This window comes from Protopterus annectens, chromosome 2.part2 (genome assembly GCF_019279795.1).
Source record: "Protopterus annectens isolate FY-2018-M chromosome 2.part2, PAN1.0, whole genome shotgun sequence".
In the NCBI taxonomy this organism is placed as follows: domain Eukaryota; kingdom Metazoa; phylum Chordata; order Ceratodontiformes; family Protopteridae; genus Protopterus; species Protopterus annectens.
The window spans coordinates 478,810,029-478,836,930 of record NC_056730.1 but is presented as its reverse complement, the minus strand read 5'-3'; the positions used below and the strand labels follow the sequence as shown (position 1 = coordinate 478,836,930).

The 26,902-nt window shown below is 36.9% G+C and overlaps 1 protein-coding gene across 1 annotated transcript in view; it reads right to left on the bottom strand.

The window, feature by feature from the left end:
• SV2C (synaptic vesicle glycoprotein 2C) overlaps nt 1-26,902 on the bottom strand; it is a 1,515,246-nt gene that overhangs the window by 797,238 nt on the left and 691,106 nt on the right. Inside the window, exon 4 of the mRNA XM_044063964.1 lies at nt 5,250-5,401. Coding sequence (XP_043919899.1) covers nt 5,250-5,401 — 152 coding nt within the window. The remainder of the gene's footprint in view (nt 1-5,249; nt 5,402-26,902) is intronic.

Genomic DNA, 26,902 nt, shown 5'->3' with positions numbered 1-26,902 from the left:
GCAAGCATATACACTGTGAAAAACAACGGGGCCAAATTCAAGCTCTGTGTAACACTACAACAGAAAGAGTGTCTTATGGAACAATTAAGACAAAAGACAATTTCAGGGTTTCTTTTTGGCTTTTTTTAATATACTAGAGATCAAAAAGAATACTGTTAGTACCTCTACAAAAGAATATTTAGAAATAAGAAAAAATAATAAACTGTTTCCAATGAGTGTTGTTTATTCAAACAACATCACAAATATGCAATGTAATGTAGAAAATAATAAAATGCTTAACAAGAATAACAGATCATCACTCATTGGTTGATGATATTTATTAAATGGAAGTTATCCATAACACTGACAACTGATTAAAAACTTTCCAAGAAATCAGAAATATTGAATTCAGCTTAAAATGTGTTTAATACATTGTACAATAAACTACCAGTTCTCCAAACTACAAGCCAACACCAATAAATCCAATCCAGTAATCCAGGATGAATCCAGGATATAAAACCTCCAAACTGCAAAATGCCCAGATGGCATAATAAAACAACCAAGGTTTGAATTTAGAACAACCCAGTAACCCACTCAAAATACTCAGTAGACATCAAGCTATCAAAAATTAACATCAGCCACGAAGATAGTGAAATAGCATAGCCTGTCTACAATGGCTAAACACCGGAGGCATTACAGAACTATCTAGTCTTAAAGTTGAAAGTACAACTGTCCTCATACCATGTATACCTTAGCAAAGTTGTGTTTCTCACTGGAAGATAGGAACACAGAACCTGAGACCCTCAAATCAAAGAGTGAAGAATAAAGTATATAGCAGCCAGTATTTGGCTACAGTCAAATCTGTATAAGCAAAGGTAAACTTATCCAAATATAAGAGAAGGTTTGGTCAGCTGAAAGCCATACACTGCCATCTTGAACAACCATCTGCATGTGTCCTGAGAAGTAATAGGTAAACCTCTTAAGGACTGTGAAGGAAATAATGCAGCATGATCATAGGAGGCCTATTAGGATATCCTAACATATTGTGTTAAATGCTTTATAAAAGATTATGAAGGACAACAATACAATATAACGTCTTAATCCTTCATAACTAGGAGACCATGAACAAGGTGATCTGTATCAGTACTGTCATAATTTAAAACTGGAGAGAACATTGGACGTTAAATAAAATAGCAAATGAATGTAAACCACATTCTCAGTTACCGTACCTTACCAATAAAAAGTAGGTTCAAGGTAGGTCAATAATGTTCCAGGCTGTGCAGATCTAAAAAAAAAAAAAATATTAATTGAACATGGATGCATATTAACCTCTTTTAAGGATGATAGGAAGAGGACCATTTGCAAGACAGATCACATGACATGGAGTGGAATACAGCAGTACCTAAGGCTTCTCAGGAGAAAATGTAAGCGACCTGGCTGGATCTGGATTTCAAATACCTGTAGAAAGAATGGAGAGCTAAAATCATTTTCCAAGATTTCAGGATTGTTTGTTATAGCAGAACTCACTGTAAAAATGCTCTGCAGGAATCTTGTCTGGCTCATTAACAATAATACTGAAAGCCTTTGAAGGGTTTTATACCTCATCTGGCCAACTTTATTGTCAAAAAGAATGCAGCAGCCTTGCGTTCTAAGGAAAATTTTACATATTGATTCAACAAGCAAGCTGGAAAATGTAACCTGTAAATTATTAAAAAATAGTTATATACTTAGGTACCACAAAAATATTTAAGGACAAGAATGCTATGACAGAGTTCTGTTTGGTAGACTGACTCTCCATCATCTAGTTATCTAGTTTATATTTGCCTCCCAAAGACTGATTTCCCATCTCATGAATATTGACACTTGTTTTTTTAAATTAAGAATTCATTGGTGGGTAGTAGAATATATTCTGATGCTCAAGATTTGCTGGCAATGATTTATCTTATTGGAATACATGAAAATGCAAAGACATATGCTTACAGTGATACATATTTGTGTATTTATGTGGATAATTATTATAGAAATTGCTGTATGAGAATGAGAAATTGGTAAAATGCATGCATTTTCTATACTTAAACATTATTTGAATGTATTTCAACTACTCATATATTTAGTGCAGCCACCAGCTTTTCATCTAACTAGTATTTTATAGTTGACACATAAAGACAAAACATTCTACAGTTGCTTTATATTGATATCTTATTTTTGTGAATGGCATTGTAATTATTTTATGTGGATTGCTTAGTGGATCAGTCATATTCAATTTTTTATTACTTTTATTGCTTTTCTAGGGACTTTGATTTATTGTTTAAATAATTAAGGGACTGGTTGACTGAATAAGGTATAAAAGGGTAGGATCAAGCTGACTGAGTTATTTGAAGAAGTCCTAAGGAAGGATGAAAAGCACAGTGATCCGGTTAAGCATTTTATGTATTATAGTGTGTTTAGTGTATTTTACAAGTTGCTGCATGTGTTTTGGATCAAGACTATTAAATTCTATTACTTCTACATCCTGAACCGAACATTTTTTATCCTGTAAATCTCTGTAGTGCCTTTCATTGCTTTTGTGGTTATGAGCTGTTTCTTGGAGGTTTGGCACTGGTGGTCTTTCGTTCATAGGCTCATAGGTAGGTACTAGGCTATTGCCCCTAGGGCCTATATAAGCCTAGCCAAAAAGTTACCCTGGCTTTTGCCACCCAAGAAAATTATTTACCTGTGCTCCTGTCAAGCAGAGCCACAGAAGTGATCCCCAGGGTGAATTTCCTATTTCCCATTCAATCATCAAGATTCTTGAAGAGTGCTAATGAGGAGCTTTGTTTGATATAGATAAGTAGTTTGTTCAAGAGTATGTGCATGCTTGTGTATGTGTGTGTGTGTGTGTGCGCGTGTGTGAGTGTGTGTGTGTGTGTGTGTGTGTGTGTGTGTGTGTGTGTGTGTGTGTGTGTGTGTGTGTGTATGTGTGTGTGTGTGTGTGTGTGTGTGTGTGTGTGTGTGTGTGTGTGTGTGTGTGTGTGTGTGTGTGTGGGTGTGTGTGGGTATGTGTGTGTGTGTGTGTGGGGGGGGGGGGTTTGTGTATGTGTTTATGTGTGTGTCTGCTCATGTGTGTGCATGCTTGTGTGTGTGTGTGTAAGAAACATACTTCAGCCACTGATGTGGTAAGGAATTTACCAGACTCTGTTTCTGTTTTTACACAGTCTGAGCTGTGCCTCAGCGTCGGCTCTACTCTCGGGCACTTTTGTGTTATGTAGATGGCTTCATCATAGTGTATTTCTATTTTTACCCATAAGCTGCAGCTTTACTACTCATTCTTAAGTTTCTCCTTCTTTCTCTCGTACACAATGTTAGTCCCTGCTTTCTGGCCTTATCTGTGTCTTCTCTTCTTGCATTCTGTTTTCACATTCTTTCTCTTCCACACATCACTAGTCTTTCCTTTTATCTTAAATCCCATTCTTTCTTCTAAACAATCCATACATTGGATCTTCAGACTATACAGATTTGAATGTAACTAAATATATTTCCTCTTCTTAGTAGAGTATACATGCAAGTTTAACTAGATGCCAACTCCACTGAATCTTCATGACTGCATGCATTATATGGTGTATATACTGTAAAATGTCAGCTCCAGTGCAAGTTATATCCATGGTAGTGTAATCTGTAAACTATAGCTTGGTCTACTTCTGACTGTTACTACATCTCTGCTGCTGCTGCACTGTGCCCTAGGTCACTGCGGAAAAAGGCTTTGTGAGCAGACCACTTACATTGTTAAGAAACGCAAAATAAATAAATGCACAAACAAATGAACAAACAAATAAAACTGTAGTGCTGCTGTTGATATATAATGCTTTTTCTCCAGTGATCTCAAGCATTTTTTTTGCAAATTATGTTAAAGTTGGCAAAAAGCATTTTAAGTTTACCCTTTTTTTGTACTAATGCTTCTGTTTCCTGTTTTCTGTGATACAATAAAAGAAATACATGCCATCATTTTGAAGTGAAACTTGTAACTATATATGTGTGCATGTATTTGTGTTTACGCACACACATATCGCACACACATGCGCACACACACGCATTCTATAATGTATACAGATATGTTGATATATAGATAGATACAAATATAAATATTTACCTATCATCTGGACAGCACCCCTTTGAATACTGACAACTCTTTGAAACAATACCTATATTATTAAAAGTTTCCATTCACATCTTTTACGTATGATAACTGGTGAGAAGTACTAGTACTGAGAATTGAGTTTCTGTTATGTGTAGTTTTAGTGCCATTGTGAGGACTTCAGGTTCCATACTTTCTTTTACAGAGAATCATAGAAATATTTTCAATGTACAATGTGATTCCCTGCACAGAAATTTTCAAACACTTGCCTAAACAAGGCTTCACAGAAACAGATATTCAACAAACAGGAAACTGTGACTACAGGCATGCAAACTAACTGTACCTGCAATTAATTAATTCAGTTTTACAGAAATGAATGGACAGACTGAGCTATCTGCAGACATACAGATGAACTGATATTTATTCTCATACCTTACAGCTAGTATAGCCACTCTCCTTTTAAACATCTGCTTGCACTATTTGGGTATAATATGTGATTATAACGTGCATAATGCATTGGTGCTACTGGGTATGCACACGGGAACTTCAGTATTCGGTAGCTTATATTTTTCCTACCAGCTATGGTTTCATTTGAGTTTCTGCTTCTCTCCAGTGCAGTACACGGCTTCAGCTTGTGTTTTGGGTTATGTTTTCTTTATGATAATCTCATTGTTGGGTCTATATTATATGCTCAGAGGGACTTTTCTTTGAACATATAATCATCGACACCTAAAGAGCGAATGCTGTAAAGTGTGAATGGCCATGTCTGCAAATTTTTTTTGTTGAGAAAAAATTAATTTGGCCATTATCAGGAATTGCCCTTTTCCCCAACGTAGAGTGATCTCGGAGTTGGTATATTTAGTTAGGAGGGATGTGGGGGGCACAGACCCCCACATCAGGGGGTGTTGGGGGTAGAAGCCCCCCAGTTGATTAGGGTTTTGAAGTTTGAGTTTTTTGTGCACGGCCCCGTGAATTTTTTCTCGAGGAAAAAATTCTCGGACGTGGCCATTCGCACTTTAGAGCATTTGCTCTTTAGGTGTCGATGATTATATGTTTGAAGAAAAGTCTCTTCGAGCATATAATATAGACCCCTCATTGTCATGTCATCCAGCTATCAAAACAAAGAAACTCTGAAATCAGAGACAAGCAGCATCCTTACCATAGTGTGGAATTATGGCCCACGCCATTGCTGATGCGTAGATACCACCGATCATCCAGAACATACACAGCCAACTCAGGTGCTCTCCTCTCTTCTCTCTGGCAAGCACTTCCGAAAAGTAGGAAAATACAGTAGGAACTGCCCCTCCAATCCTATAGAAACAAGTAAAGGTTAGAAGTAAGCTATATTGAGAAGCAGTGTGCAGAAATGTGATACATTCTTCAATTATACAGTAGCTGACTTGTGGAATTTTAATTTTTCACAGCTGATCTGTCTAATGTATTGCTGCCCTAAGTGGAAATTATAACTGTTTTCCCACTGTGGAACTATGTCTCATGTACTCCATACTTAATAAGCTCTGAGGCTGATGCATCTTAGAGGAAAAATAATTTTTAAAATTGCAGTGGTCTCAGAATGAACACTCTACCTCTTAGTGAAGCAACCTTTATGGTGGAAATGCCATTTGTTTATATTTGTTTACCATTTTGCATTTCTTGCATTACTCTTTAGAGGAAGGAGAGCTCTACAATAAAACATTATTTATCTTATACAGGTATAGATTTTCAGTTCAACAACTACAAAAAGAAATATATTTACAGCACAATATGATTTTGGATATCTACTTTCATTTAGTGGAACATGACACATACTGTTATCATAAGTCTTATGAAAAACATAAGTTGGTAACCCTGATACCGTTATACTGTAGGTTACTACCTGATACCATTATACTGTAGGCTACTGCCTGCTACCATTATACTGTAGGTTATTACCTGCTATCATTATACTGTAGGTTACTACCTGATACCATTATACTGTAGGCTACTACCTGCTACCATTATACTGTCGGCTACTGCCTGCTACCGTTATACTGCAGGTTACTACCTGATACCATTATACTGTAGGTTACTACCTGATACCGTTATACTGTAGACTACTGCCTGCTGTCATTATACTGTAGGCTACTGCCTGCTACCGCTATACTGTAGGTTACTACATGCTACCGTTATACTGCAGGTTACTACCTGATACCATTATACTGTAGGTTACTACCTGATACCATTATACTGTAGGCTACTGCCTACTACCATTATACTGTAGGCTACTGCCTGCTACCGTTATACTTCAGGTTACTACCTGATACCATTATACTGTAGGTTACTACATGATACCATAATACTGTAGGCTACTGCCTGCTACCATTATACTGTAGGCTACTGCCTGCTACCGTTATACTGTAGGTTACTACCTGCTATCGTTATACTGCAGGTTACTACCTGATACCATTATACTGTAGGTTACTACCTGATACCATTATACTGTAGGCTGCTGCCTGCTACCATACATACTGTTATCATAAGTCTTATGAAAAACATAAGTTGGTAACCCTGATACCGTTATACTGTAGGTTACTACCTGATACCATTATACTGTAGGCTACTGCCTGCTACCATTATACTGTAGGTTATTACCTGCTATCATTATACTGTAGGTTACTACCTGATACCATTATACTGTAGGCTACTACCTGCTACCATTATACTGTCGGCTACTGCCTGCTACCGTTATACTGCAGGTTACTACCTGATACCATTATACTGTAGGTTACTACCTGATACCGTTATACTGTAGACTACTGCCTGCTGTCATTATACTGTAGGCTACTGCCTGCTACCGCTATACTGTAGGTTACTACATGCTACCGTTATACTGCAGGTTACTACCTGATACCATTATACTGTAGGTTACTACCTGATACCATTATACTGTAGGCTACTGCCTACTACCATTATACTGTAGGCTACTGCCTGCTACCGTTATACTTCAGGTTACTACCTGATACTATTATACTGTAGGTTACTACATGATACCATAATACTGTAGGCTACTGCCTGCTACCATTATACTGTAGGCTACTGCCTGCTACCGTTATACTGTAGGTTACTACCTGCTATCGTTATACTGCAGGTTACTACCTGATACCATTATACTGTAGGTTACTACCTGATACCATTATACTGTAGGCTGCTGCCTGCTACCATTATACTGTAGGCTACTGCCTGCTACTGTTATACTATTGGTTATTACCTGATACCATTATACTGCAGCTTACGTAAGCAATAATTCCCAACAGGGTGTGTGTTAGTGTGTAATTAACTCCTGCCTAGGGGTGTAATGGTGGGCTTCTGCACTCCTTGAAGAGCATTAATTACATATTAACACACACCCTGGAGGGAATTATTGCACTTAGAAAATGGGCTCCCTGTAAAACTGTTGCGTTTTACTTAATTATTTTTTTTAAGTACTATATTATTTTTTTTGTATATTTTTGATGTAAAATAGTTCCTCCACCTAATGTTTCAAACTTTCTGTAGTATATGTTAATGGTGTTGGAGGAAGCATTTTTACAAGTATATAAAAAAATAATATAGATGAGCGGCCAAGGTGGTGCAGTGGTTAGCATTGATGCCTCACAGTAAGAGGTTATCTGGTTTGATCCTCGGCTGGGGTGCCTTCTGTGCGGAGTCTGCATGTCCTCCCTGTGGTCACATGAGTTTGCTCCGGTTTCCTCCCACATCCCAAAGACATGCTGCAGGCGGATTGGACACTCTAAATTGGCCCTAGGTGTGAGTGCGTGTGTGTGTGTGTACCTTCTGTGGAAGGTTGGGCGCCAGACTAGCAACTTGACACTGTAAAACTCCACTGCCAATCATGAGCGGACAGGTGATCCGCTGTGGCGACCCCTAATCGGGAAAAGCCAGAAGAAGAATAAAAAAATAATATAGTACTTAAAAAAAAAGAAATAAATAAGTAAAACACATCAATTTTACAGATAGCCCATTCTCTCTCTCTCATGCACACATTCACTCACACAACATCACTCTCACTCTCACACACACAAACACACACTCATAGTCTTCTCTGCTTCATACATGCACTCACACAAAATTGCACTCATTCTCTCGATGTCTCTCACACACACACAATCACTTCTGCTTTCATACATGCATTCACTCACACAAGACAACTGTCATTCTCTTGATCTCTCTCACACACACACACACACACACGCACACACGCACACACGCACACACGCACACACGCACACACACACACACACACACACACACACACACACACACACACACACACACACACACACACAGTCTCCTCTGCTTTCATACACGCATTCACTCACACATGCAGACAGAAAAATAAACACACACATACACATATACACACACACGTTCACTTCTTTCTGTTTTTTTTTCTTTTTTACACTCACTAAACAGCAAAAATGCTGCTTAATGAGTGTAAAAGTAATGTTGGTTGTTAGATTTTTAACAGTCTAAGCTCCACAAAGGTTGGTATGCTGCCATGAAGTGGCGGACTCGTTTTTCACCAGGTATAACTTGTACATTAATACCCTGCTGAAGAACGTTCGTTCTACAATCAGGGTTCTGATGTACAGTTTGCCTGTTCTCTAATATCTGATAACCATTATACTGTAGGTTGCTACCTGATAACCATTATACTGTAGGTTACTACCTGATTACCTGATAACCATTATACTGTAGGTTACTACCTGCTGCCATTATAATGTAGGTTGCTACCTGACAACCATTATACTGTAGGTTACAACCTGATTACCTGATTACCTGATGACCATTATACTGTAGGCTACTACCTGGTACCAACATGATAACCATTATACTGTAGGTTACTACCTGATACCATTATACTGTAGGTTGCTAACATACTTGATTCTTTGGGTATCTTGTCCTCAGTGTGTTCAGCAAGTGATTTTACAATAATCTCATTATTAAAGTTTGATTTCTGTTGAGTTAGCTATTATGGTTACTTAATGCATACAAGTTAATTTAAATATATTGCAGAACTGAAGATGTTTCATAACTTAGTTAAGCAGCAGAGCAGACACAGTAAAGTAAGCGATATATAAAGAGCACTTAACGTGTGTTGAGGTAATCAGGTTACAGGCAGATGGAAAAGACTGGAATCTTGAAGTAGAAGAAGACAGATATTAATAAGTAGAGGCTGCAACTGCAGTGATGGTAAGAGTTGACATAACAAGTACGCTTTGCCACATTTGAGAATTTCTACCTCAGCAAGACCAAAAAGTATCCTTTGGATCACATAAAACAGTTAGACGTGGTTTCTTTATTCACAGGAAGAACAACAAAGCATGAACGTTATATAATGCCTTAATTACTTAAAACCTAGATGTGATTCATATAAATAGCACAGTGGTTAATGCTGCTATCTGCCCACTTCCCAATCGGAAGATTTGATCCGAGCCTCATTATATTGCATGGGAGGGCACATGTCATATAAATGCATTCTGTGTCCCAGTACATTCCTTCATCACATGTCACCGTTTGGTTCCCTTCCCTTCCGTCTTCTTGACCACAGCTATCTTGCTGATATCCCTGACAGGATTTTAGCACTAACAGTGACCTCATACCATCTGATGGTGTGCTTATACTAATAACGTCGCCTGAGTTTTTTTATGCTTTCCTCGTCTATCTATCTATTCTAAGGTCAGGGAAGAAAACAGTATTAATGCCTGCAGTGTTATAATATAATGCAGTCCTCATCTCTACTACTCCTTCTATTAACAACATGTTGACTAACAGTACTGATAATTCTGTATAATCACCAGGAAAGTGGATAGATAGCTGCTGCATTCTTTTTGACAATAAAGTTACCAGACAGGGCATTTCTTGTAATTACCAACATGCACTGATAACTACATGCTGCAGCAAGTAATATTACTAAACCTAAGTCTACTGTGTAAAAAAGATGAGACAGATGCAAACTGGTTGACAGCTCATAAGGACCACCTGGCTGACCTACTCTGGCCATTTTCCTGTTGTCTTGTTAGCAATATTCAGTTCCCTGTTAACCAACATACTATTTCTTACAGCCTTCTACATTTGCAATAAATTCATCTCATAGGCTACTGATTTCCATAATTTGTTTTATTTTCACAGCCTCCTTAGCAGGAGTATCACAGGCATTTACAGACCCTCTGTGTACAAATAACTCCAACTGTATGCTAATATTCTTGAAAATCCTCAGTGCTAAAGTGTTACTCTTTCTGTGTGGCATTTTCATCAATTCTCTTCTCACTCTCACACTTTCTTCTTCTTCTGTGTGAGTATTATGTTCTTCTAGCCTCTCTTCATAAGTCTTCTTGTACAAATTCAGTACCATAAAGTTAGACCCCTCTCTTGAATAGGGTCTATATCAGAACATTGAAGTTTTAAAAATTCGAATGTTCAAATATCAACCCATTTTAATCGAACGCTAAAAATAGCGAAGTTGCAGAACACCAAATTCTTTCCTAGGGAAAGAATTCGGTTGGCCGGTTCTGTGGCTTTGTTATTTTCAGCGCTGTGGTGGAGATTTACGGGTTGGGTTCAGGTAAGTGTGCGACTGTGTGGTTGTTAGGATTAGGGCACGGGTTAGGTGAGTTAGGGTTAGGGCGCGGGTTAGGTGAGTTAGGGTTAGGGCGTGGGCTAGGTGAATTAGGTTTAGGGGCGAGTTAAGTGAGTTAGGGTTGAGGCATGGGTTAGGTGAGTGTGCAATAGTGACGGACCTTAGGGTTAGGGTTTAGGTTAAGGTAGGTGGATAGATAGTAGTGTATGTATAGTTTAGTGTAGGGTTAGTTGTAGGATTATAAGTGTATGTGTGTGTGTATTGATGTGTTTTAGGTGTGCTTGTGTTGTGTGTATGTGTTTCGCAATAGCAAATTTTTTCCCAAGGAAAAAATTCGCTGTTCTGAATGTTCGATATTATGTGGTTTAGATATTTTAGGTTTGATGAAATAGCATTCGTTATTTTCATCTTTAAATAATGTGATATAAATGCTTGAAGTACATTGTCTGTATTTTGGAACCTAAATGTTTTATAAGCTGACAGTTTCATGTATATTACAATACAGCAGAAATTAAGAAAAATGAACACTTAAAAACTGCAAAGAATTTTCAAGTGGAATTATCCATGTATTGAACTAAGACAGTTGGTGATTGATAATTTGTTTTTGTTTAAATACCATATTCATATAATGGTCTTTTTATGTGTCATTTTGGCATCTGGCAGCTACAGAATGAATGGTCCTATATAGGTTGAACTCTGGCCATTCTTCCATTTGGCACGAGGACAAAGCCCTTTATGGTGGTGCCCACATTGTATTCGGTCCATGGCTTGTAGAGAACCAAACTTATATAATGTGTGTATTTCTAAAACCAGAGACTATTATTTTGCCTCTTTACAGTTAACTTTGGCTGCAAGACTTGTAAGAAATTACTTAAACCATAACATTATGATCAAGTATTACATAACATTCTGGTCACGTACTCAAAAACTAGGGACTTGAAGCAAAGTCTATCTTAAAAACAACACAAAAAAGTACTGCAACTATCTATTTCCTTCCATCACTATTGTATGCTTTCCCCATACTTACTAATTTTAAAGCTAACCTAATATCTAAACTAAACTCTTACAATAAAATTGGAACCACAACAATGGTCCAGGGAAGCCAAAAACAATAACTGTGTAAAAACTGGATACCCCTAATGGATCGTCACTCCAAAAATGTTAGAACATGAAGAAAAGAACCAAAGTGGAATGTCTAAAAACTAAATTTATTATGTCTTGTAAAGACTCACAATAAATTGTTGAGCACATAACACTTTGTACCACATATACTGTCATCCCAAATGCTCTTGGGACTTCTTCAGAACAATAAAAAGCTCATACCTACCAGTGTCTCATAACATGAATATATTAAATCACATGATATTAAATAAACCAATCAAAGATACCTATCAAAAAAACTCTTATGTTGCTAACAGTTACTACAAAGCATTGTTAAAGTGACAAGTAAACTGAGGTAATAAGATAATATCTGTGTTGGAAAATTATGTAATGCTAATATAATGCTGAAATTAAAACTAAATGATATTAAAGTATGCCTGACAAGTTATAAATAAAAACTGCAAAGGAAATTCACAAAAAGGAAAAAAAAAATAATTAGAAAAAACTTTATTGCAAGTGGTGAAAGGAGTACATTGCATAAAACAACTGGTGTTAAAACCATCCAAACTGAAAATTAAAGTCTTCTTATATAAAACAGCTTGGGACTCCTTATATACCTGAAACCTAAATACTTTTTCATGTTAAATTTAATAAGTCAACCTAGGGTACATCTTAAACCAAAAGTATCCTAATATTAAAACTAGCTGATGATAATTTATTAATTTGTTATTTAGTAAACTGACCAAATCATAATTTAACTGCCCTCAACTCAAGTATAGGAACTATTGATATAAAACCATTAATTCCATGAAAACAGTAGCCTTTAACTTAAATTGCCAATATAATTCTCTGAACTCAGTTCTAGTCTCCCATGTACTGACTCTGGGATCTCATGGAATCACTTCTAAGATATGAAAGAGAATTTTTTTAAAAGTATTATATTTGATAGAATGTTTATAAAGAGCACTGCTTGGGTTCCCATCCTGGATATCATAACAGTGCTCAGAAATTCTTTTTTCAAAAGCCTTTACATTTTCCCTATATAAAAAGCTAAAACAAAGAGTAAAAAGGTCACACAGACAACCAACTGGTTAAAAAACACAAACATCTAACTGTGTGATACCTTAAACCTCTTGCATCAGAGGCCTCATGGGATATATGCAAATCACCCCTTTAAGATTATCATGTGTTTCAGCTAAATGGCAATTCTGAATGTCCATGACTTTTTCTTTTACTTTCATTTTTAAGTCTATTTATGGACAATTTCAGGCTATTAAAAGAGGAGTCTGGCTTTAATGGCCTGAAATTGTCCATAAATAGACTTTTAGAGTAAGTTCTTTGCTTTTTTTTTTCTTTACATCAATCCAATTATTTTTCTCAGGGGATCTTTTCAGTGATGTAGTTAAAGACCAGACCATTTCCTCTGGAACCATCATTATATTGTTGTTTTTAATGAAAGTTATTGCTTCCTCAGTGTCATTAAATGTCCTTATTTCATTTGAAGTAAAAATCCTTGTTTTTGCAGGGCATGCTAGTTGTGCTTTTATTTTGTTCTGCTTGAGTAACTTCACCAGTGGCCATGCTTTCTTTCTCATTTCTAAAACTCTGGAGGAAAAGTCATTGTCAAATATGATTAGATTTTGCTTGTACTTCAGGGGGGATTTTCTCCAAGCACATTTATGAATAAGCGCTTTGTCTGGGTAAGAAAGAAATTTAGCCACAACTGACCTGGGTGTGGATGTTGATGATGAAGGAATAGGTTTCCCAATGGCTCTGTGCACTCTTTCTATGCCGTATGAGAATCCTTCTTTCAAATCTAGGATGGCAGGTAACCATGAATTAAGGAAAGAGATGATATCACCTTCAGATTGCTCTGGTAAACCAAAGTTTCTCACATTTGTCCTCCTTTCTCTATTTTCCATATCATCCAGCTTTTTAATAAGCCATTTATTTTGTTGCTGAAGAAATTCACCCTGGGTTCCTCCTCTTTAAGCCTTCCATCTATATCAGATAAGAACTCTTCGATGTTTATTATTTTAGTTAGATGCTGCTGGAGTAGTTCTTTAAAGGTTTCAGTTTGACTATGACAACTTTTTCTCAGATTTTCTAACTTGTCTTTGAAACTGTCCATTTTGAGAGATAGTTCTTGTAGAGTTGAGGCCATCAACTGAATTTCTTTCCTCAGAGTAGATTCTGCATTTGAATTCTTTGAACCACTCATCTTTCCATATCAGTTTTAAACTCCAGATATTTCTGACAGGAAATTTTTGAAGAATATATTCCAAAATTAGTATGATGATAGTAAAAATATTGAAGAACAAATTTTAACTATTTTTTCTAAAAAAAAATATTTTCCTGTTATTTAAAGTAGTTTTAAGGAGCTCTAAAAAAGTGCTGCTTTCAGCTTGCCATCTAGGCTCCACCCCCCCAACATTAGTATCTCTTGATGCTAAAAAAGAGCATTACATTTTTCTTAAGCTATAACACAGAAATGTGTATCTTGCAGAACAAATTCACTCATTATTTGCACATTATGTAAAGTATCATGTAGCATCCACATAAGACAATGTGAAATGTAAATAAAACTAGCTTTTGACGTGTGCTAGCTATAACTGATGTGATTACTTTTTATGACATGGATTATACTGATGTGTGCTGTATTCATTCTCTATTTCCTTTTGATTTGTCATTATGAAATAATTCTTCATGCGTGAAGCGTAAGATAATTAAATGTTAAAAATACGTGTGTTTCATATCCTGTATTCTTCTTTAATAGTCATCAATTTATAATCAGGTAAATATTCAGATTTATGGCCTATTTTGTAAATGGAGTTTTACAGAGTTTTTGTAAATTTTATAATGCATAAGAAAGAAATTAACTAAATTATTTATGGTCATTTTTGTGTAAAGAATGATTGTGGGAATACAGTTCTCAAATGTGTCACAGTGTACTACCTTCATTGTATTGAAAACACTTATGCCTCCTGTCTCCCAAGAGCAAAAATGTAAAAAATATATATTTATATCAAAATAATGCAAAATTTATTAAGGCTACATATTCAGTATACAAAAGGAGATCCCTGCTCTCACAACAGACAAAAAAACAATTTAAATAATTAAGGATCGTCTCAGTGTGTTAAATGTTATCATTGACTTGCTATCAGCAATATAATTTCTTTGGTTTATGCTTTCATATTTAATATTACACAGTCATAGAAGAACTAACAAAAATAAAATTATAAATGCACATTTTAGACTTGTTTATGCCTTCTACAAATCAGACTGAAGTACCCTTAAGGAGGCTAACAATGCTGTTCTAACATATAATAATTGTGCTTCTTCATACCTTTTCAGTTAGGTATGGTGATACAGAACTTAGTTTAAAAAATATTATCTGCATTAGTGCTACTCTTTTTCTGTGTTTGTGTATGTGTATATATGTATGTATGTATATGAATGTATATGAGTGTACTTGTGTATGTTTGTTTTGTCACTTACGAAGTTTTACAAGTTACACAGTCAAAGTCCCCCTACAACTTAACCATTACAATATCATGTTGTAGCCTGAGTGTGAAAAATTAAATGTAATGACTGTGGTCTTTTGCAAGAAAGGTCATTACAAACAATGACATTTCATTAAGTTAACAACCAATGGGTTAAAATCTGAAAAAAGGAAAAAACAAAAACATAGAACAGCTCATAAATATATAAAAAAGCTAATGTTGCTGTAGCAGTGGCATGGAACTTATTCCCCCAGGAAACTCAGAGATTGCTATCTGTAAAATGACCACCTCAGGGTATAAATGTGTCTGTAGACAATGGTTAACGCAGCACTAGGTAATCAGCAAACATTTGTATAAAGCTATTTAACTGTCATATTCGTCTAATACTGCGGTGGTGGTGCTGCGGTAGCATTGTCGCCTCACAGTTAGTCGTTGCCCGTTCAATTCTCAGTTAGAGCGTCTTCTGTGTGCCGACATGCGTGAATGGATGTTCCTTTGTTGAAGGTTGTGCGTTAGGCCTGGCAAGCCAGCACGTAAAAATCTACTGCCAATCATTAGCAGACTGGAGTTCCGCTGTGGCGACCCCTAACCGGGAAAAGCCGAAAGAAACAAACATTCATCTGTTGAAAAATATTCACTGTATAGTATGTAACAAATCTAAATATGTAACTAAGCAAGTTTATAATGCTGTAAATATATGCTAAAATAATTACTCTATCTGGGTATGTCAAAAACGTAAGTCTGATAATACTGCTTCTATAGTCTAAGTTATGTTATGTCATTGCTATTGTTAGTTGACTTCTGTCATGGTTGAAAGAGGTCCTCAGATCAGCTCACTTATCCATTTAATAAAGCAAAATAAAATAAAAAATAAATAAATAGATACTATTGAATCACATTACTAATAGAAGTAATGTCCCAACATTACACCTTCCAGATAAGGTCTGTAGTAATATTTGAATTCCAAATGTCCTAATAATAGAAGTTTGAAAATTACTCTAAAATGGAAAGGATCATGTTTTTAACAACGAACTATGGTAACTTGGAGGTAATAATATTTAGTAAGGCTGTGTAAAACCCCTAAAGAAAATGCCTGTCAGAAAGATATTTCAGTTCCGGTAGCACATTGGGTTTTGACACTACCTAATTCAGACTTTCAGGATTTGAACTTGACTATATAACCTTGTCTTCACTGCAATATTCTCCAAGAAAAGATCAGTACATCATCAGCCTTTTTCTTTGACTTCCATGTTGCAGCTAAAAGACAGAGACGAGATTCAATGTTATCTGTCTTAAGCATATGCAATTACTGAAAATGGTCCAGCATCTGGAATGCACATAACCCAAGAGAGAAAACAAGAAAAGGATTGTTTTAACCAGATGATAAATTTAAAACAAGGCAGAGGCAGCCCTTTGCTGAAGATTTGCGTGTGCACACATGCATACAAGCTCATAAACACAGACACACACACACACACACACACACACACACACACACACACACACACACACACACACACACACACACACACACACACACACTGTTTGCTTATCTCTGCAAGCAAAAGGGGTCAAGAATCGCCATTAAACGCAAGTAGCAGGCATTTTCCAAATAAATAAGTCCTTTCCCTTTAAACATAGTCTCTAGATGTAGAATCATTAGGGATTTTTCAACACCACATGTGTTTGTGAAGAAAACTTATATTTACCAAGGTGTTTGATTAATTATTTTTGTTTGTTGATAGGATAAATCTCGCTGAACAGTATCTGTTTCAGTAAAGCTCAAGTAGTAAAGCTCAGCAATTATGAAACATATAGTGCAGTATTAAGAAATGCATTTCACAACAGTAATTCCCGTCTACCAATAAAACACCACAAGTTGGCTAGCACAATATTGTTGACATGTTACATCAAGCGAAACTCCCAGTAAAGACAGTAATGGAATTAGCATGCATGGACCAATGTTGTTACCATCTGATGAAAATTAGATTTGTAAAGAGAACACTATTAGATAAAATAAACAGGTATGCCAGGATGATCTCAACCTCTTAGCACAAACATTAACAATGTCATTGGCACAGCTGCTGCTAGGAAGATAATGTTTATGTCTTTCCTGAGGTAGCTGTGACATATGCCTGCATCTTGCACTTCTGGGTAAAGGTGTCACTATTGACACTGTTACGTCTGAGTTTATACTATCACCCAGAAGGTGTTCTTGTGGGTCTGGTGACACTGGTATTGAGGTGCATGGGTTTTTGTCCTTGTACACCCTGCAGTGCAATGTCACCATGTACTTGACTTTGTAATCCAGTGTGCCTTCCTGCAGAGTTACTGACATGTTGTGGGGTTTGCGATCCCGCCATTAAACTTGGTGACTATTTCCCTTTCCTCAGGCTCTTTCACTATGATGTCATCATCAGCAGCAGCAGTAACAGCAGCCATTCTGATCTTATCTTCTAAATTTACTGCTATAGTAGAATGGCATGTTTCTTCTGCTGACCCTGTAAACAATGAAATGCATACATTACTACTCGGATACTGCTATACACTACTGTATGCTGTGTAATGAATTGTGGAGGACACTTAATATGCAGACCATGTTTAATGTTATTATGTGTGAAAGTGGAGGGTTCACATATGTCAGAAACAAAGAGCTGTGTCCACCAGGCCGTTAAAATTTTAATACAATAATTTATGTGAGCGCTTTTGGGTGAAGCCCTTCTTCAGACAACAATAACAGTACATATAACATACATCTTTGTAATCTTTATACAGATTTGAAAAACAGCCATCCAATCATTTACAATATTTCTTTTTCTTGAAAAAGAGGTGGGTGAAATATTGTAAATGGATGGCTGTTTTTCAAATTTGTATAAAGATTACAAAGATGTATGTTATATGTACTGTTATTGTTGTCTGAAGAAGGGCTTCACCCGAAAGTGCTCACATGTTATTTTATTAAAGTTTTAATTACCTGGTGGACACAGCTCTTTGTTTCTGGCTTTATTTGGTGTTATTGGCAGAGCAGTGACCTTAGAAGGAAAGGTTCAGTTTTGTTTGCTGGTTCACATATGTAAGTGTCATATATTACGTGAAATCATTCCTCTTGACAATTCATTTCTCTATGTAAATATGTTTCAGTGGCCAAATCAACCTTCCTGAGCAAATGTTTGTTGATGCTGCAGATGTGATTAATAACGGTTATCTACACAACCTCTGTTTATGCCTGTGCCATCGTCATCTGTTTCCTACTAATCACCCCTAATAGAGAGGAGGTATTAAGTGTTAAAGAAGTAAGTGTTTGAGGTCCATGCACATGAAGTGCTACAGGCAAATGCATTCTGTCTTGCCACTGTTCTGGCATGTCCTACCATATCACTGACCCTCTTCTTCCACTGTGTTAATGTGTGGTTCCTTCCACCAACAGCATTTAAATCCATTACCACTTGGTTCCAGGCCTTTGTCCTTTCAGCTTGTTTTGGTACCCTTTTTCCAAGAAGGAGTTTGCCATATATCCTAAGGACTGCCACGAGGATGTGGCTATCCTCATTGCTAAAATTATTGGTTCTCTGTCTGGATCCCTACTGCTGTATCATTCATTTACATAAAGTGACATAAAAAAGTAATGTACTGAAGCTTGAGCCACTCATTAGCTGAACAGCACAGCAATAAATGCCTGCCTGCTTTCATTACAAATAAATCAAATATCTGAGTAGAAACACAATTATACTGACACAACACCCATATTCATATACATAAACTGCAAGTCCAACTTTACCCAGTTAACACTGTCTTCTACGAATGCATAATAGTATTGTAAGCACTTATCATTACACTGCCATCTTGGTATTGTAAGCACTTTTCATTACACTGCCATCTTGGTAATGTAAGCACTTTTCATTGCACTGCTATCTTATGCATTAGCAGAAGAGTTGTAGCCTTCCTCAACCACTTTTCTGTATGAATACTCTAATTTTTCATTCATGTGCTACAGTCACACATTTTACCGTAAAGCAGTACGTATCTTGACAACACAATATAGTGGTGAAAATGTAGAACATCAGACTTCACTCAAATTCAGTTATATACTAATGTCCTGTTTTGCACAATATATTAATGCAAAACAAGTATTGCAAACATTTATCTTTCACATTGCCATCAGTGCTACTTTTCCACACTTTTCCAGTGCTGAATTCCCATTTAAAATGGTACTCATTTCATTAATATTAACCTGAATCAACTGCATTTGACTATGATATCAATGAAAGACACGGTTCTCCTAGTAATTAATATTCTGTAAAATCAGTATGAACTGCTTCCCAATAATTTAGTCTTCTCGCTATTTTTATCTTACTTAATAAATTTTGCGCTATCACAAAACACTTAGTGCCTAACTGGAGTGATCACAACTAAACATGGTGGTATTAAATTATTCACATAAATTCAGGCTCATTTGCAAGTTTTGTATGCAAATTAACCTTAATTAGGCTTATCTCTAAGAATCACAATAATATGCGAGTACATATATCAACAGATTGACATAACTTCACCTTGGGCAGCTGTGGACAAGCTGCGCTAACTGGAGCTGAACTAAACTGACCTCTGAATATGCAAACAAAACATAGCATATCTCAAATTTCCCTATGGACAAAAAAGAGGAAATGGAGTCATGAAGCCTAATCCATGCTCATCCTACTTGCATACTGCGACATATCTTATCACTTCAAAACTCTCAGAACTTTTTATTATCACAAAGTAAAACCTACAGGAGTATTTATTTATAAAGTACAGAGAAATAGTAATGTTGTTGTTTGTCTTTCGGCTTTTCCCAGTAAGGGGTCACCACAGCGGAATTCCGGTCCGCTAATGAATGGCAGTAGATTTTTATGAAATGCCAAGGTGCCAGCTCGATGCTCAACCTTCAACGAAGGCATGCCCATTTACGCACGCATGTCTTTCGAACACTACCCAATCACGGGGAGGACATGCAGACTCCACACAGAAGGCACTCCCAAGCCCAGCCGAGAATCGAACAGGAGAACCTCTTGCTGTGAGGTAACAACGCTACCGCCATACCACCGCGGCATCCCCTACAGAGAAATAGTAATAAAAAAGATATTTACTGATGTAATACTTAGCCAGGCACATTTACAAAAATAAGTAATGCATAACCTTAAAGTCAATTGTACAAAGAAATATTACATTACTGCACAGAAGTAAAAACACATATAACACATGAAAAATTAATGAATTAATAACTTACTTTTATTTGCAATAGCAAAAAAAGTAACACTACTCCTTTAAACCTTTAAAAATCTATTCTGATGCAAGAAAGCACTTTGGTAAAACCAAACTTGCCAATAACAGGAGTTTTATACTTAATGACACTACATGGTAGTTGGGTTTAGCTATGGTGATGTTACAATCTACAGGGTATGTTTCTAACCCTGTGAACCACAGCCCTGTACTTACATTCTTCACTTTGGTATTGGCACTTCAGAAGATGGCAGTACCTGTGAAGGCATGAGCCCATGCTCCAAGTTAGCCTGATAAACAGACCAAAATCATGGCCTACCTTTTACAGGACTCATACCTGGATAACACTGATATGCAACATGGATTGGAAAAAAGGTTGGCATATGACAGGAGAAGGGTAGGCACTTGCCATCCTTGACAGGGACACCCACTCTGGGCCCCATTGCAGCCACAGTTATGGTGACCTGCAGAGGTGCAGGCCTGACCATCTGTCTGAATTGTTAGACAAGGTAAGGTCAAGAAGGCAAGAATTCAACAGTAAGTATTTTAACATTTAATTTTTAAATCTTACCAAAATATGTTTAAAAATGTGCAAGATAAATATTTCATAAATGCAGGTAAATGCTAGAAGAAATGTATGTATGAATCTAAATATGTATCTATATGTAAACCAAAGCTATCAGTAGGTATAAACATAACAGTGAACAGAAATGCATCTGTATACCTATGTGGTATGTTTATATGGATACATGCCTTTGTGTATAAATACAAATGTTTATGTATGAGTAAAAAGAGATATACAAGTGTGTGTGTGTGTGTATATATATATATATATATATATATATATATATATATATATATACACACACACACACACACACACACACACACACACACACACACACACTATACACATTCTGTATAGTGTATATATTAGCTTATTAGTTATTGTGTCAGTGGCACAACAGGTAGAACACTGGACTTTAGTGCAGAAGACTCTGGGTTCTACTTCTAAATAAGGTAGATTGATTGCTGACAATGCTGCACTCCTGAATGATTAATCTTTTTATCCCTGGTCTATCACTTATATCTCTGATGATTTGACGCAACCCATAAATATTTGACCATGCATGTCCTAGCTTACTCATATCCTTAAAAATAACCTATAGGGCACCACAACTGTTGGATGGATTTGGGAGACATGGGTAGCCTTAAAAAGGGTGTTGTGGTCATTAGCCTAATATATACCTATGGACCTATTTGTACTATGGGCAGATAGGTTTAAAACACATTTTGGTTTGTGTAGGCTGCAAACTATTTAGCAATATGATAATTTTATAAGATTATTTTTCCAAGATATTAACTGCACATACAAGATATCTGACTGCAATTAGTCACTACAACCTAGCAGAGAGGGGTGGGGTTAGAGTACCAACTGAATAGCCATCACAGTTTATAGTGAGAAGTGCACTGTGAAATATCTTTCTTTCAGATTTTAAAAGGGTGTTTATTACAGCAACTTTATATGACCTGACTTAAAAGTGTATGCAGGGTATACAAGGTATAGTGCAAAGCAATAATTTTAATGGAAATATTTGCAAAGCTGATGAAAGTAGATATCCCCAAAGAGACAAACAGTACTCAAACATCAAATGTAACAATTTGAAGGAAGTCAGATTTCCTTGTACTTCAACTTGTAGTAAGTAAGAATGGTATTACAGATGGAATTAGCAGAAATACTTTATGAAAGTTATGTGCTTTGCTGATTTGACAATTAGCAACTGTAAGCATATAAGGGAGATAGATTCAGTGTACATGCATACAGAATTACGTACCAGGATTCAGTACAAGTACACAAATTATTGTTGTGTTTTGCTGGTTAATAAATGTAATCATGTAAGAAAGATCTGAATGCACATCTATGATAGGTAAGCAAACAGCCTTTGTGCCTTCTATACACAGCTGAAGAGCAGCTCTTATACAGCAAATCACCAGAGGAAAGATGGCTGAAATAATTGACCAAGGATGCTCAAGAGTATGCTGTGATTTCCCTACTCTGGGCCAGTAACCAAGGAGCCTGAATCCCACCACTGCCACCAATATGTGATGTACCCTCTCTGGGCCAGTAATCAAGGAGCCTGAATCCTCACCACTGACACTGGAGAGGGATGTTCACTTGGAATATAAATGGATATACTCAGTATTTCCAGACACAGACCACACTGCATTAAGCCAGATTTCCCTTAAGAGCACACAGGGAACACAGTCAGCCCAGGGTCTGGATTTCTTTATATCTGTTTCCCTCCAGGGCCCCAGTAAGGATCCCCTCTAGCACATCTATAGCATTAAGTACTCAGCTGAGTGTCCAAGCCAAATCATCCAACACCCTCTCTGTGAAACCAGTGCTTCATGTCCCTGCTTGAAATAGGTCTCACACACACACACACGCACACACACACACACACACACACACACACACACACACACACACACACACACACACACCTGGGAAAGGCTGGCATAGGTTTACCTACTGTGCCCCTTTCTGCCCAGACTATGAGGTAGTTATCACTACCATCAGACACTACAAAGCCAGCTACCTAAGGCTCTTGCAAAGGCACCCAATTATGCTGAGTGAAATTAATATTAATACAAATGGTGATGCTGACAAACAGCCAGGCTTCAGGAGTGGCCACAGTGTCACCAGTAGATATAAGTACTCTCAAATGTTAGAATATTCTCTAAAGGACCAGTCACATTTAAATCTTTAACTGTATTTAATAATAAAGAATAATAAAAGAACATGAACATACACTTTTTCTATTTATAGTAAACACCAGAGTTTCAGTCAAAAGAAATATTAGAAATAATACAGCTGGAAAGATTCACACAGTTACCGAAAAACAATACTTAACTATTCTCATTATGTTTCCCTTACTGATTTAGAAAATTACTGTTCCTACTTACTTAATACAGCAAGGCAAGATGAAATAGGTGAGGGATCCCTCTATGTCAGGTTCTAAGAAACAGACTGCCCTGAGATTTCTGTCTCATCTAATATTAAAACATTATTTCTGTACAGAATGACATCACATACATCTGGCCATCTGACTTCTTGCTCCCATGCAACACCCCATTGCTAGAAATTGCTTGGATTTAGTACCTACATGTCAATAATATACACACAAGAGCATTGCTCAGATCTGGTGCAGCTTCTGGAAGTCATAAAGCAACTACAAACTTCTACTCTTCCTACAGAAACTAACAAACAAGATTTTTACAGACATTGCATCTCTGTCTTCATTCAAAACTGTGAGATAACATCTTTATGGCCTAGGCCCAGTGATTAAATTTCTAACTATTTTCCAAAGTTAGCTGGATCTGAGCTTAACCTCTTCTCTTCCAGTATCCTATGTTAACATATATATATATATATATATATATATATATATATATATATATATATATATATATATATATATATATATATATATATATATTTTCTTAAATTCAGTTACAATATTTATTTATTGACATTTGTTTACCGGGTTAGTCCAGCTGGGCTGTTTTCAGTGGAGACCCGAGGAGAAAAGCTCCAAGAAACATACAGTTTACAGAAAAATGACACTATATACATTCATAGTATGCTAAGAAATTGGTAATACAATAATAATAGAAATTCAGCCAGCAAAATGCACACTTGTAGTTTTATCTATCCTAAGTTTACAGACTAAAGATTTATTTACATATTTACAATAAGAGTTTGGTCAATTAAAATGAGAGTAAAGTAGAAAAATATCTCCTAATAGAGGGACTATATTGTTGAGAGTGGGGTTACAGACATGGTTCCCAAGAGGAAGAGAGGAGTTAGGTTGGGGCTTGACATGGACAGAATTTGGTGTTAAGAAGATGATGTTTGAGTTTTTCTTTAAAGTGGGATGGGTGAATGGTGGAACATATGTCTCTAGGAATTTTGTTCCAGGTTTGGGTGATGGAGTGTTTATATAAGAGTTTGCCTACTGCTTTTTTAGGTTGGTAGGTGCATAGTAGTTGCTGATTGGAAGTACAGAGAGTGCAAGAAGGTGTGTAGATAGAGATGAAGGAAGAGAGAGCAGGGCAAGATGAAGGTTTGTAGAGAGTAAAGTGTAGCATTTGAAGTTGTGATAACAACAATAAATTGGGGAATTCAAGCCAGTGGAGGGATGAAAGGGCTAGGCACTGATGTGTATTGTAAGTAGAGTTTGTGATGAATCTGGCTATCTAGTGGTACGTTTGTTAGAGTTTGTTAAAGGTTGCTGTTTGAATGCTGGTGAACACAGGGGCAGCATAAAGAAGGCAGGGAAGGAGGAGAGCTTGTGCAAGGGAGAGTCTAGCATTTGGAGTTAGAAATTTTTTGTTATGATATAGTAAACCTAGTTTCTGGTTTGTCTTTTTTATGCATTGGAGAAGGTGCATATTAAATTTTAGTCAATCATTGATGATAACTCCAAGAAGTTTTGTGTGAGCTTCAGGTTTAATAGTTGTGTTATTACAGGAAATGATAGAAAAGGAGGATTTGTGGTGAGAAAGAGAGTGGTGGAGAAATAGCAATAGTTTGGTCTTTTTAGGGTTGAGGATGAGTAGGTTACTTGTTAGCCACTGTTCGGTAGATAAAAAGGTATGTTGAGTGAGTGCATGGAGTTCAGAGATGTTGCCTGAGATGGAGATGAGAGTGGAATCATTGGCATATTGGATGAGGGAGGATTGTTTACGAGATGTGTGGAGGTCATTTGTAAAAATACTGAACAGCAGGGGGCCAAGGATGGAGCCTTGGGGACCTCCAGTTGGGATAAGTAAGAATGGCGAAGAGGAAGAGAGCCATTTAACAGACTGATGTCTGCTGGATAAGTACCTGGAGAACCAGGCTAGGGAGGAGGAAGATAGATTGAGACTTGCAAGTTTAGATAGTAATAGGGGATGGGAGACAGTGTCAAATGTTTTGGAAAGGTCTAGGAAGAGACAACAGATAAGTTTGTAGTTATGCAGGGCCTCAGCAATGGTATGGGTAAAGGATAGGAGGGCAGTAGTGGTACTATGGTTTGGACGAAAACCATGCTGGGTGGGTGTGAGAAGACTCTGGTGAAGGAGGTATTTTAGAAGTTGTGAGTGTATGCATTTTTCATGAATTTTAGAGAAGGGGGGATAGGATAGCTATGGGACAATAGTTAGATGGGTCTGTTGAGTTACCACCTTTGTGTAGAGGTACAGTGAAAAAAGATTCCGAAAGGGTAGGTACAGTGGATACCTGAATGGACGTATTGATTAGTATAGACACTGGATAAGCTATTGAATCAGCTGTCAGATTGAGAATGGTAAGAGGTAGATTATCAGTGAAAGGAGAGCAGGGCTTGAGCTTAAGAAGAAGAGATCGGATGTAGGAAGTAGGAACAGGGTGTAAGGAGAAATTATTAGCCTTAGATGGGTTTTGAGGGGTAGGCAGAGGAATAGTGTTACCATTGGATGGTAAGAGTGCTTGAATAGTGTCAATAAAGTGTTTATTAAGTAGGGTAGCTGTTTCCAGAGGGGTTGTATTTGGGTAGGGGAAGGGTTTGAGGGGCAGCCTGGAGAAAGAATTTTATTAATGGTCAATCAGAACTTATGAGGGTTGGGTTTGTTATTTAGTTGGGCAGAGGTAAAGAAGGACTTTTTATCAGCATTAATTTGTTTCTTAGTAAGATTTCTGAGATGTCTGTAGTTATGAAGTGAGGGTAATTCCTTAGTTTTGACCCAGGATTTCCAAGCTTTATCTCTTTGAAGCATAAGGGATTTAGTTTCTTTGGAAAGCCAGGGAGCATAATTGGATTTTATTCTAATCTTTCTGGAGGGAGCTAGGGAGTTCAGGGTATTCAGGAAGATGTTATTGAAACTATTTACTGCGTCATTTAGAGAGATGTGTTTAAGGAAAGTCTAGTCAGTGGAAGATAGAATAGAGTTGAATTGGCTTGTATTGAAGTTTGAAAGTTTGTGACAGTCTCTATAGAGGATAGGTTTGGCAGGTTGGGAGGTGTATCTAAGGGCAGAGGTGGGTAGGTGGTCACTAAGTTGGTTTGGTAGAGTAGTAGGGTTATGATAAAGGTTAGGGGAGTTGGTTAGTATGCAGTCAATTACAGAGCCAGAAGTTAAGATTTTGTGGAGTCGAGTTGGGGAAGTTATTAGTTGACTGCAACCATGCAGAGTTATGCTAATTTGAGGGGAGTCATTTTTCAGTTTGGACCAGTCTAGGTTGACATCTCCTAATATGAGGGTTTCATAGATTATGTTATGGGAGAACCAAGATAGGATTTTCTCTAGGGT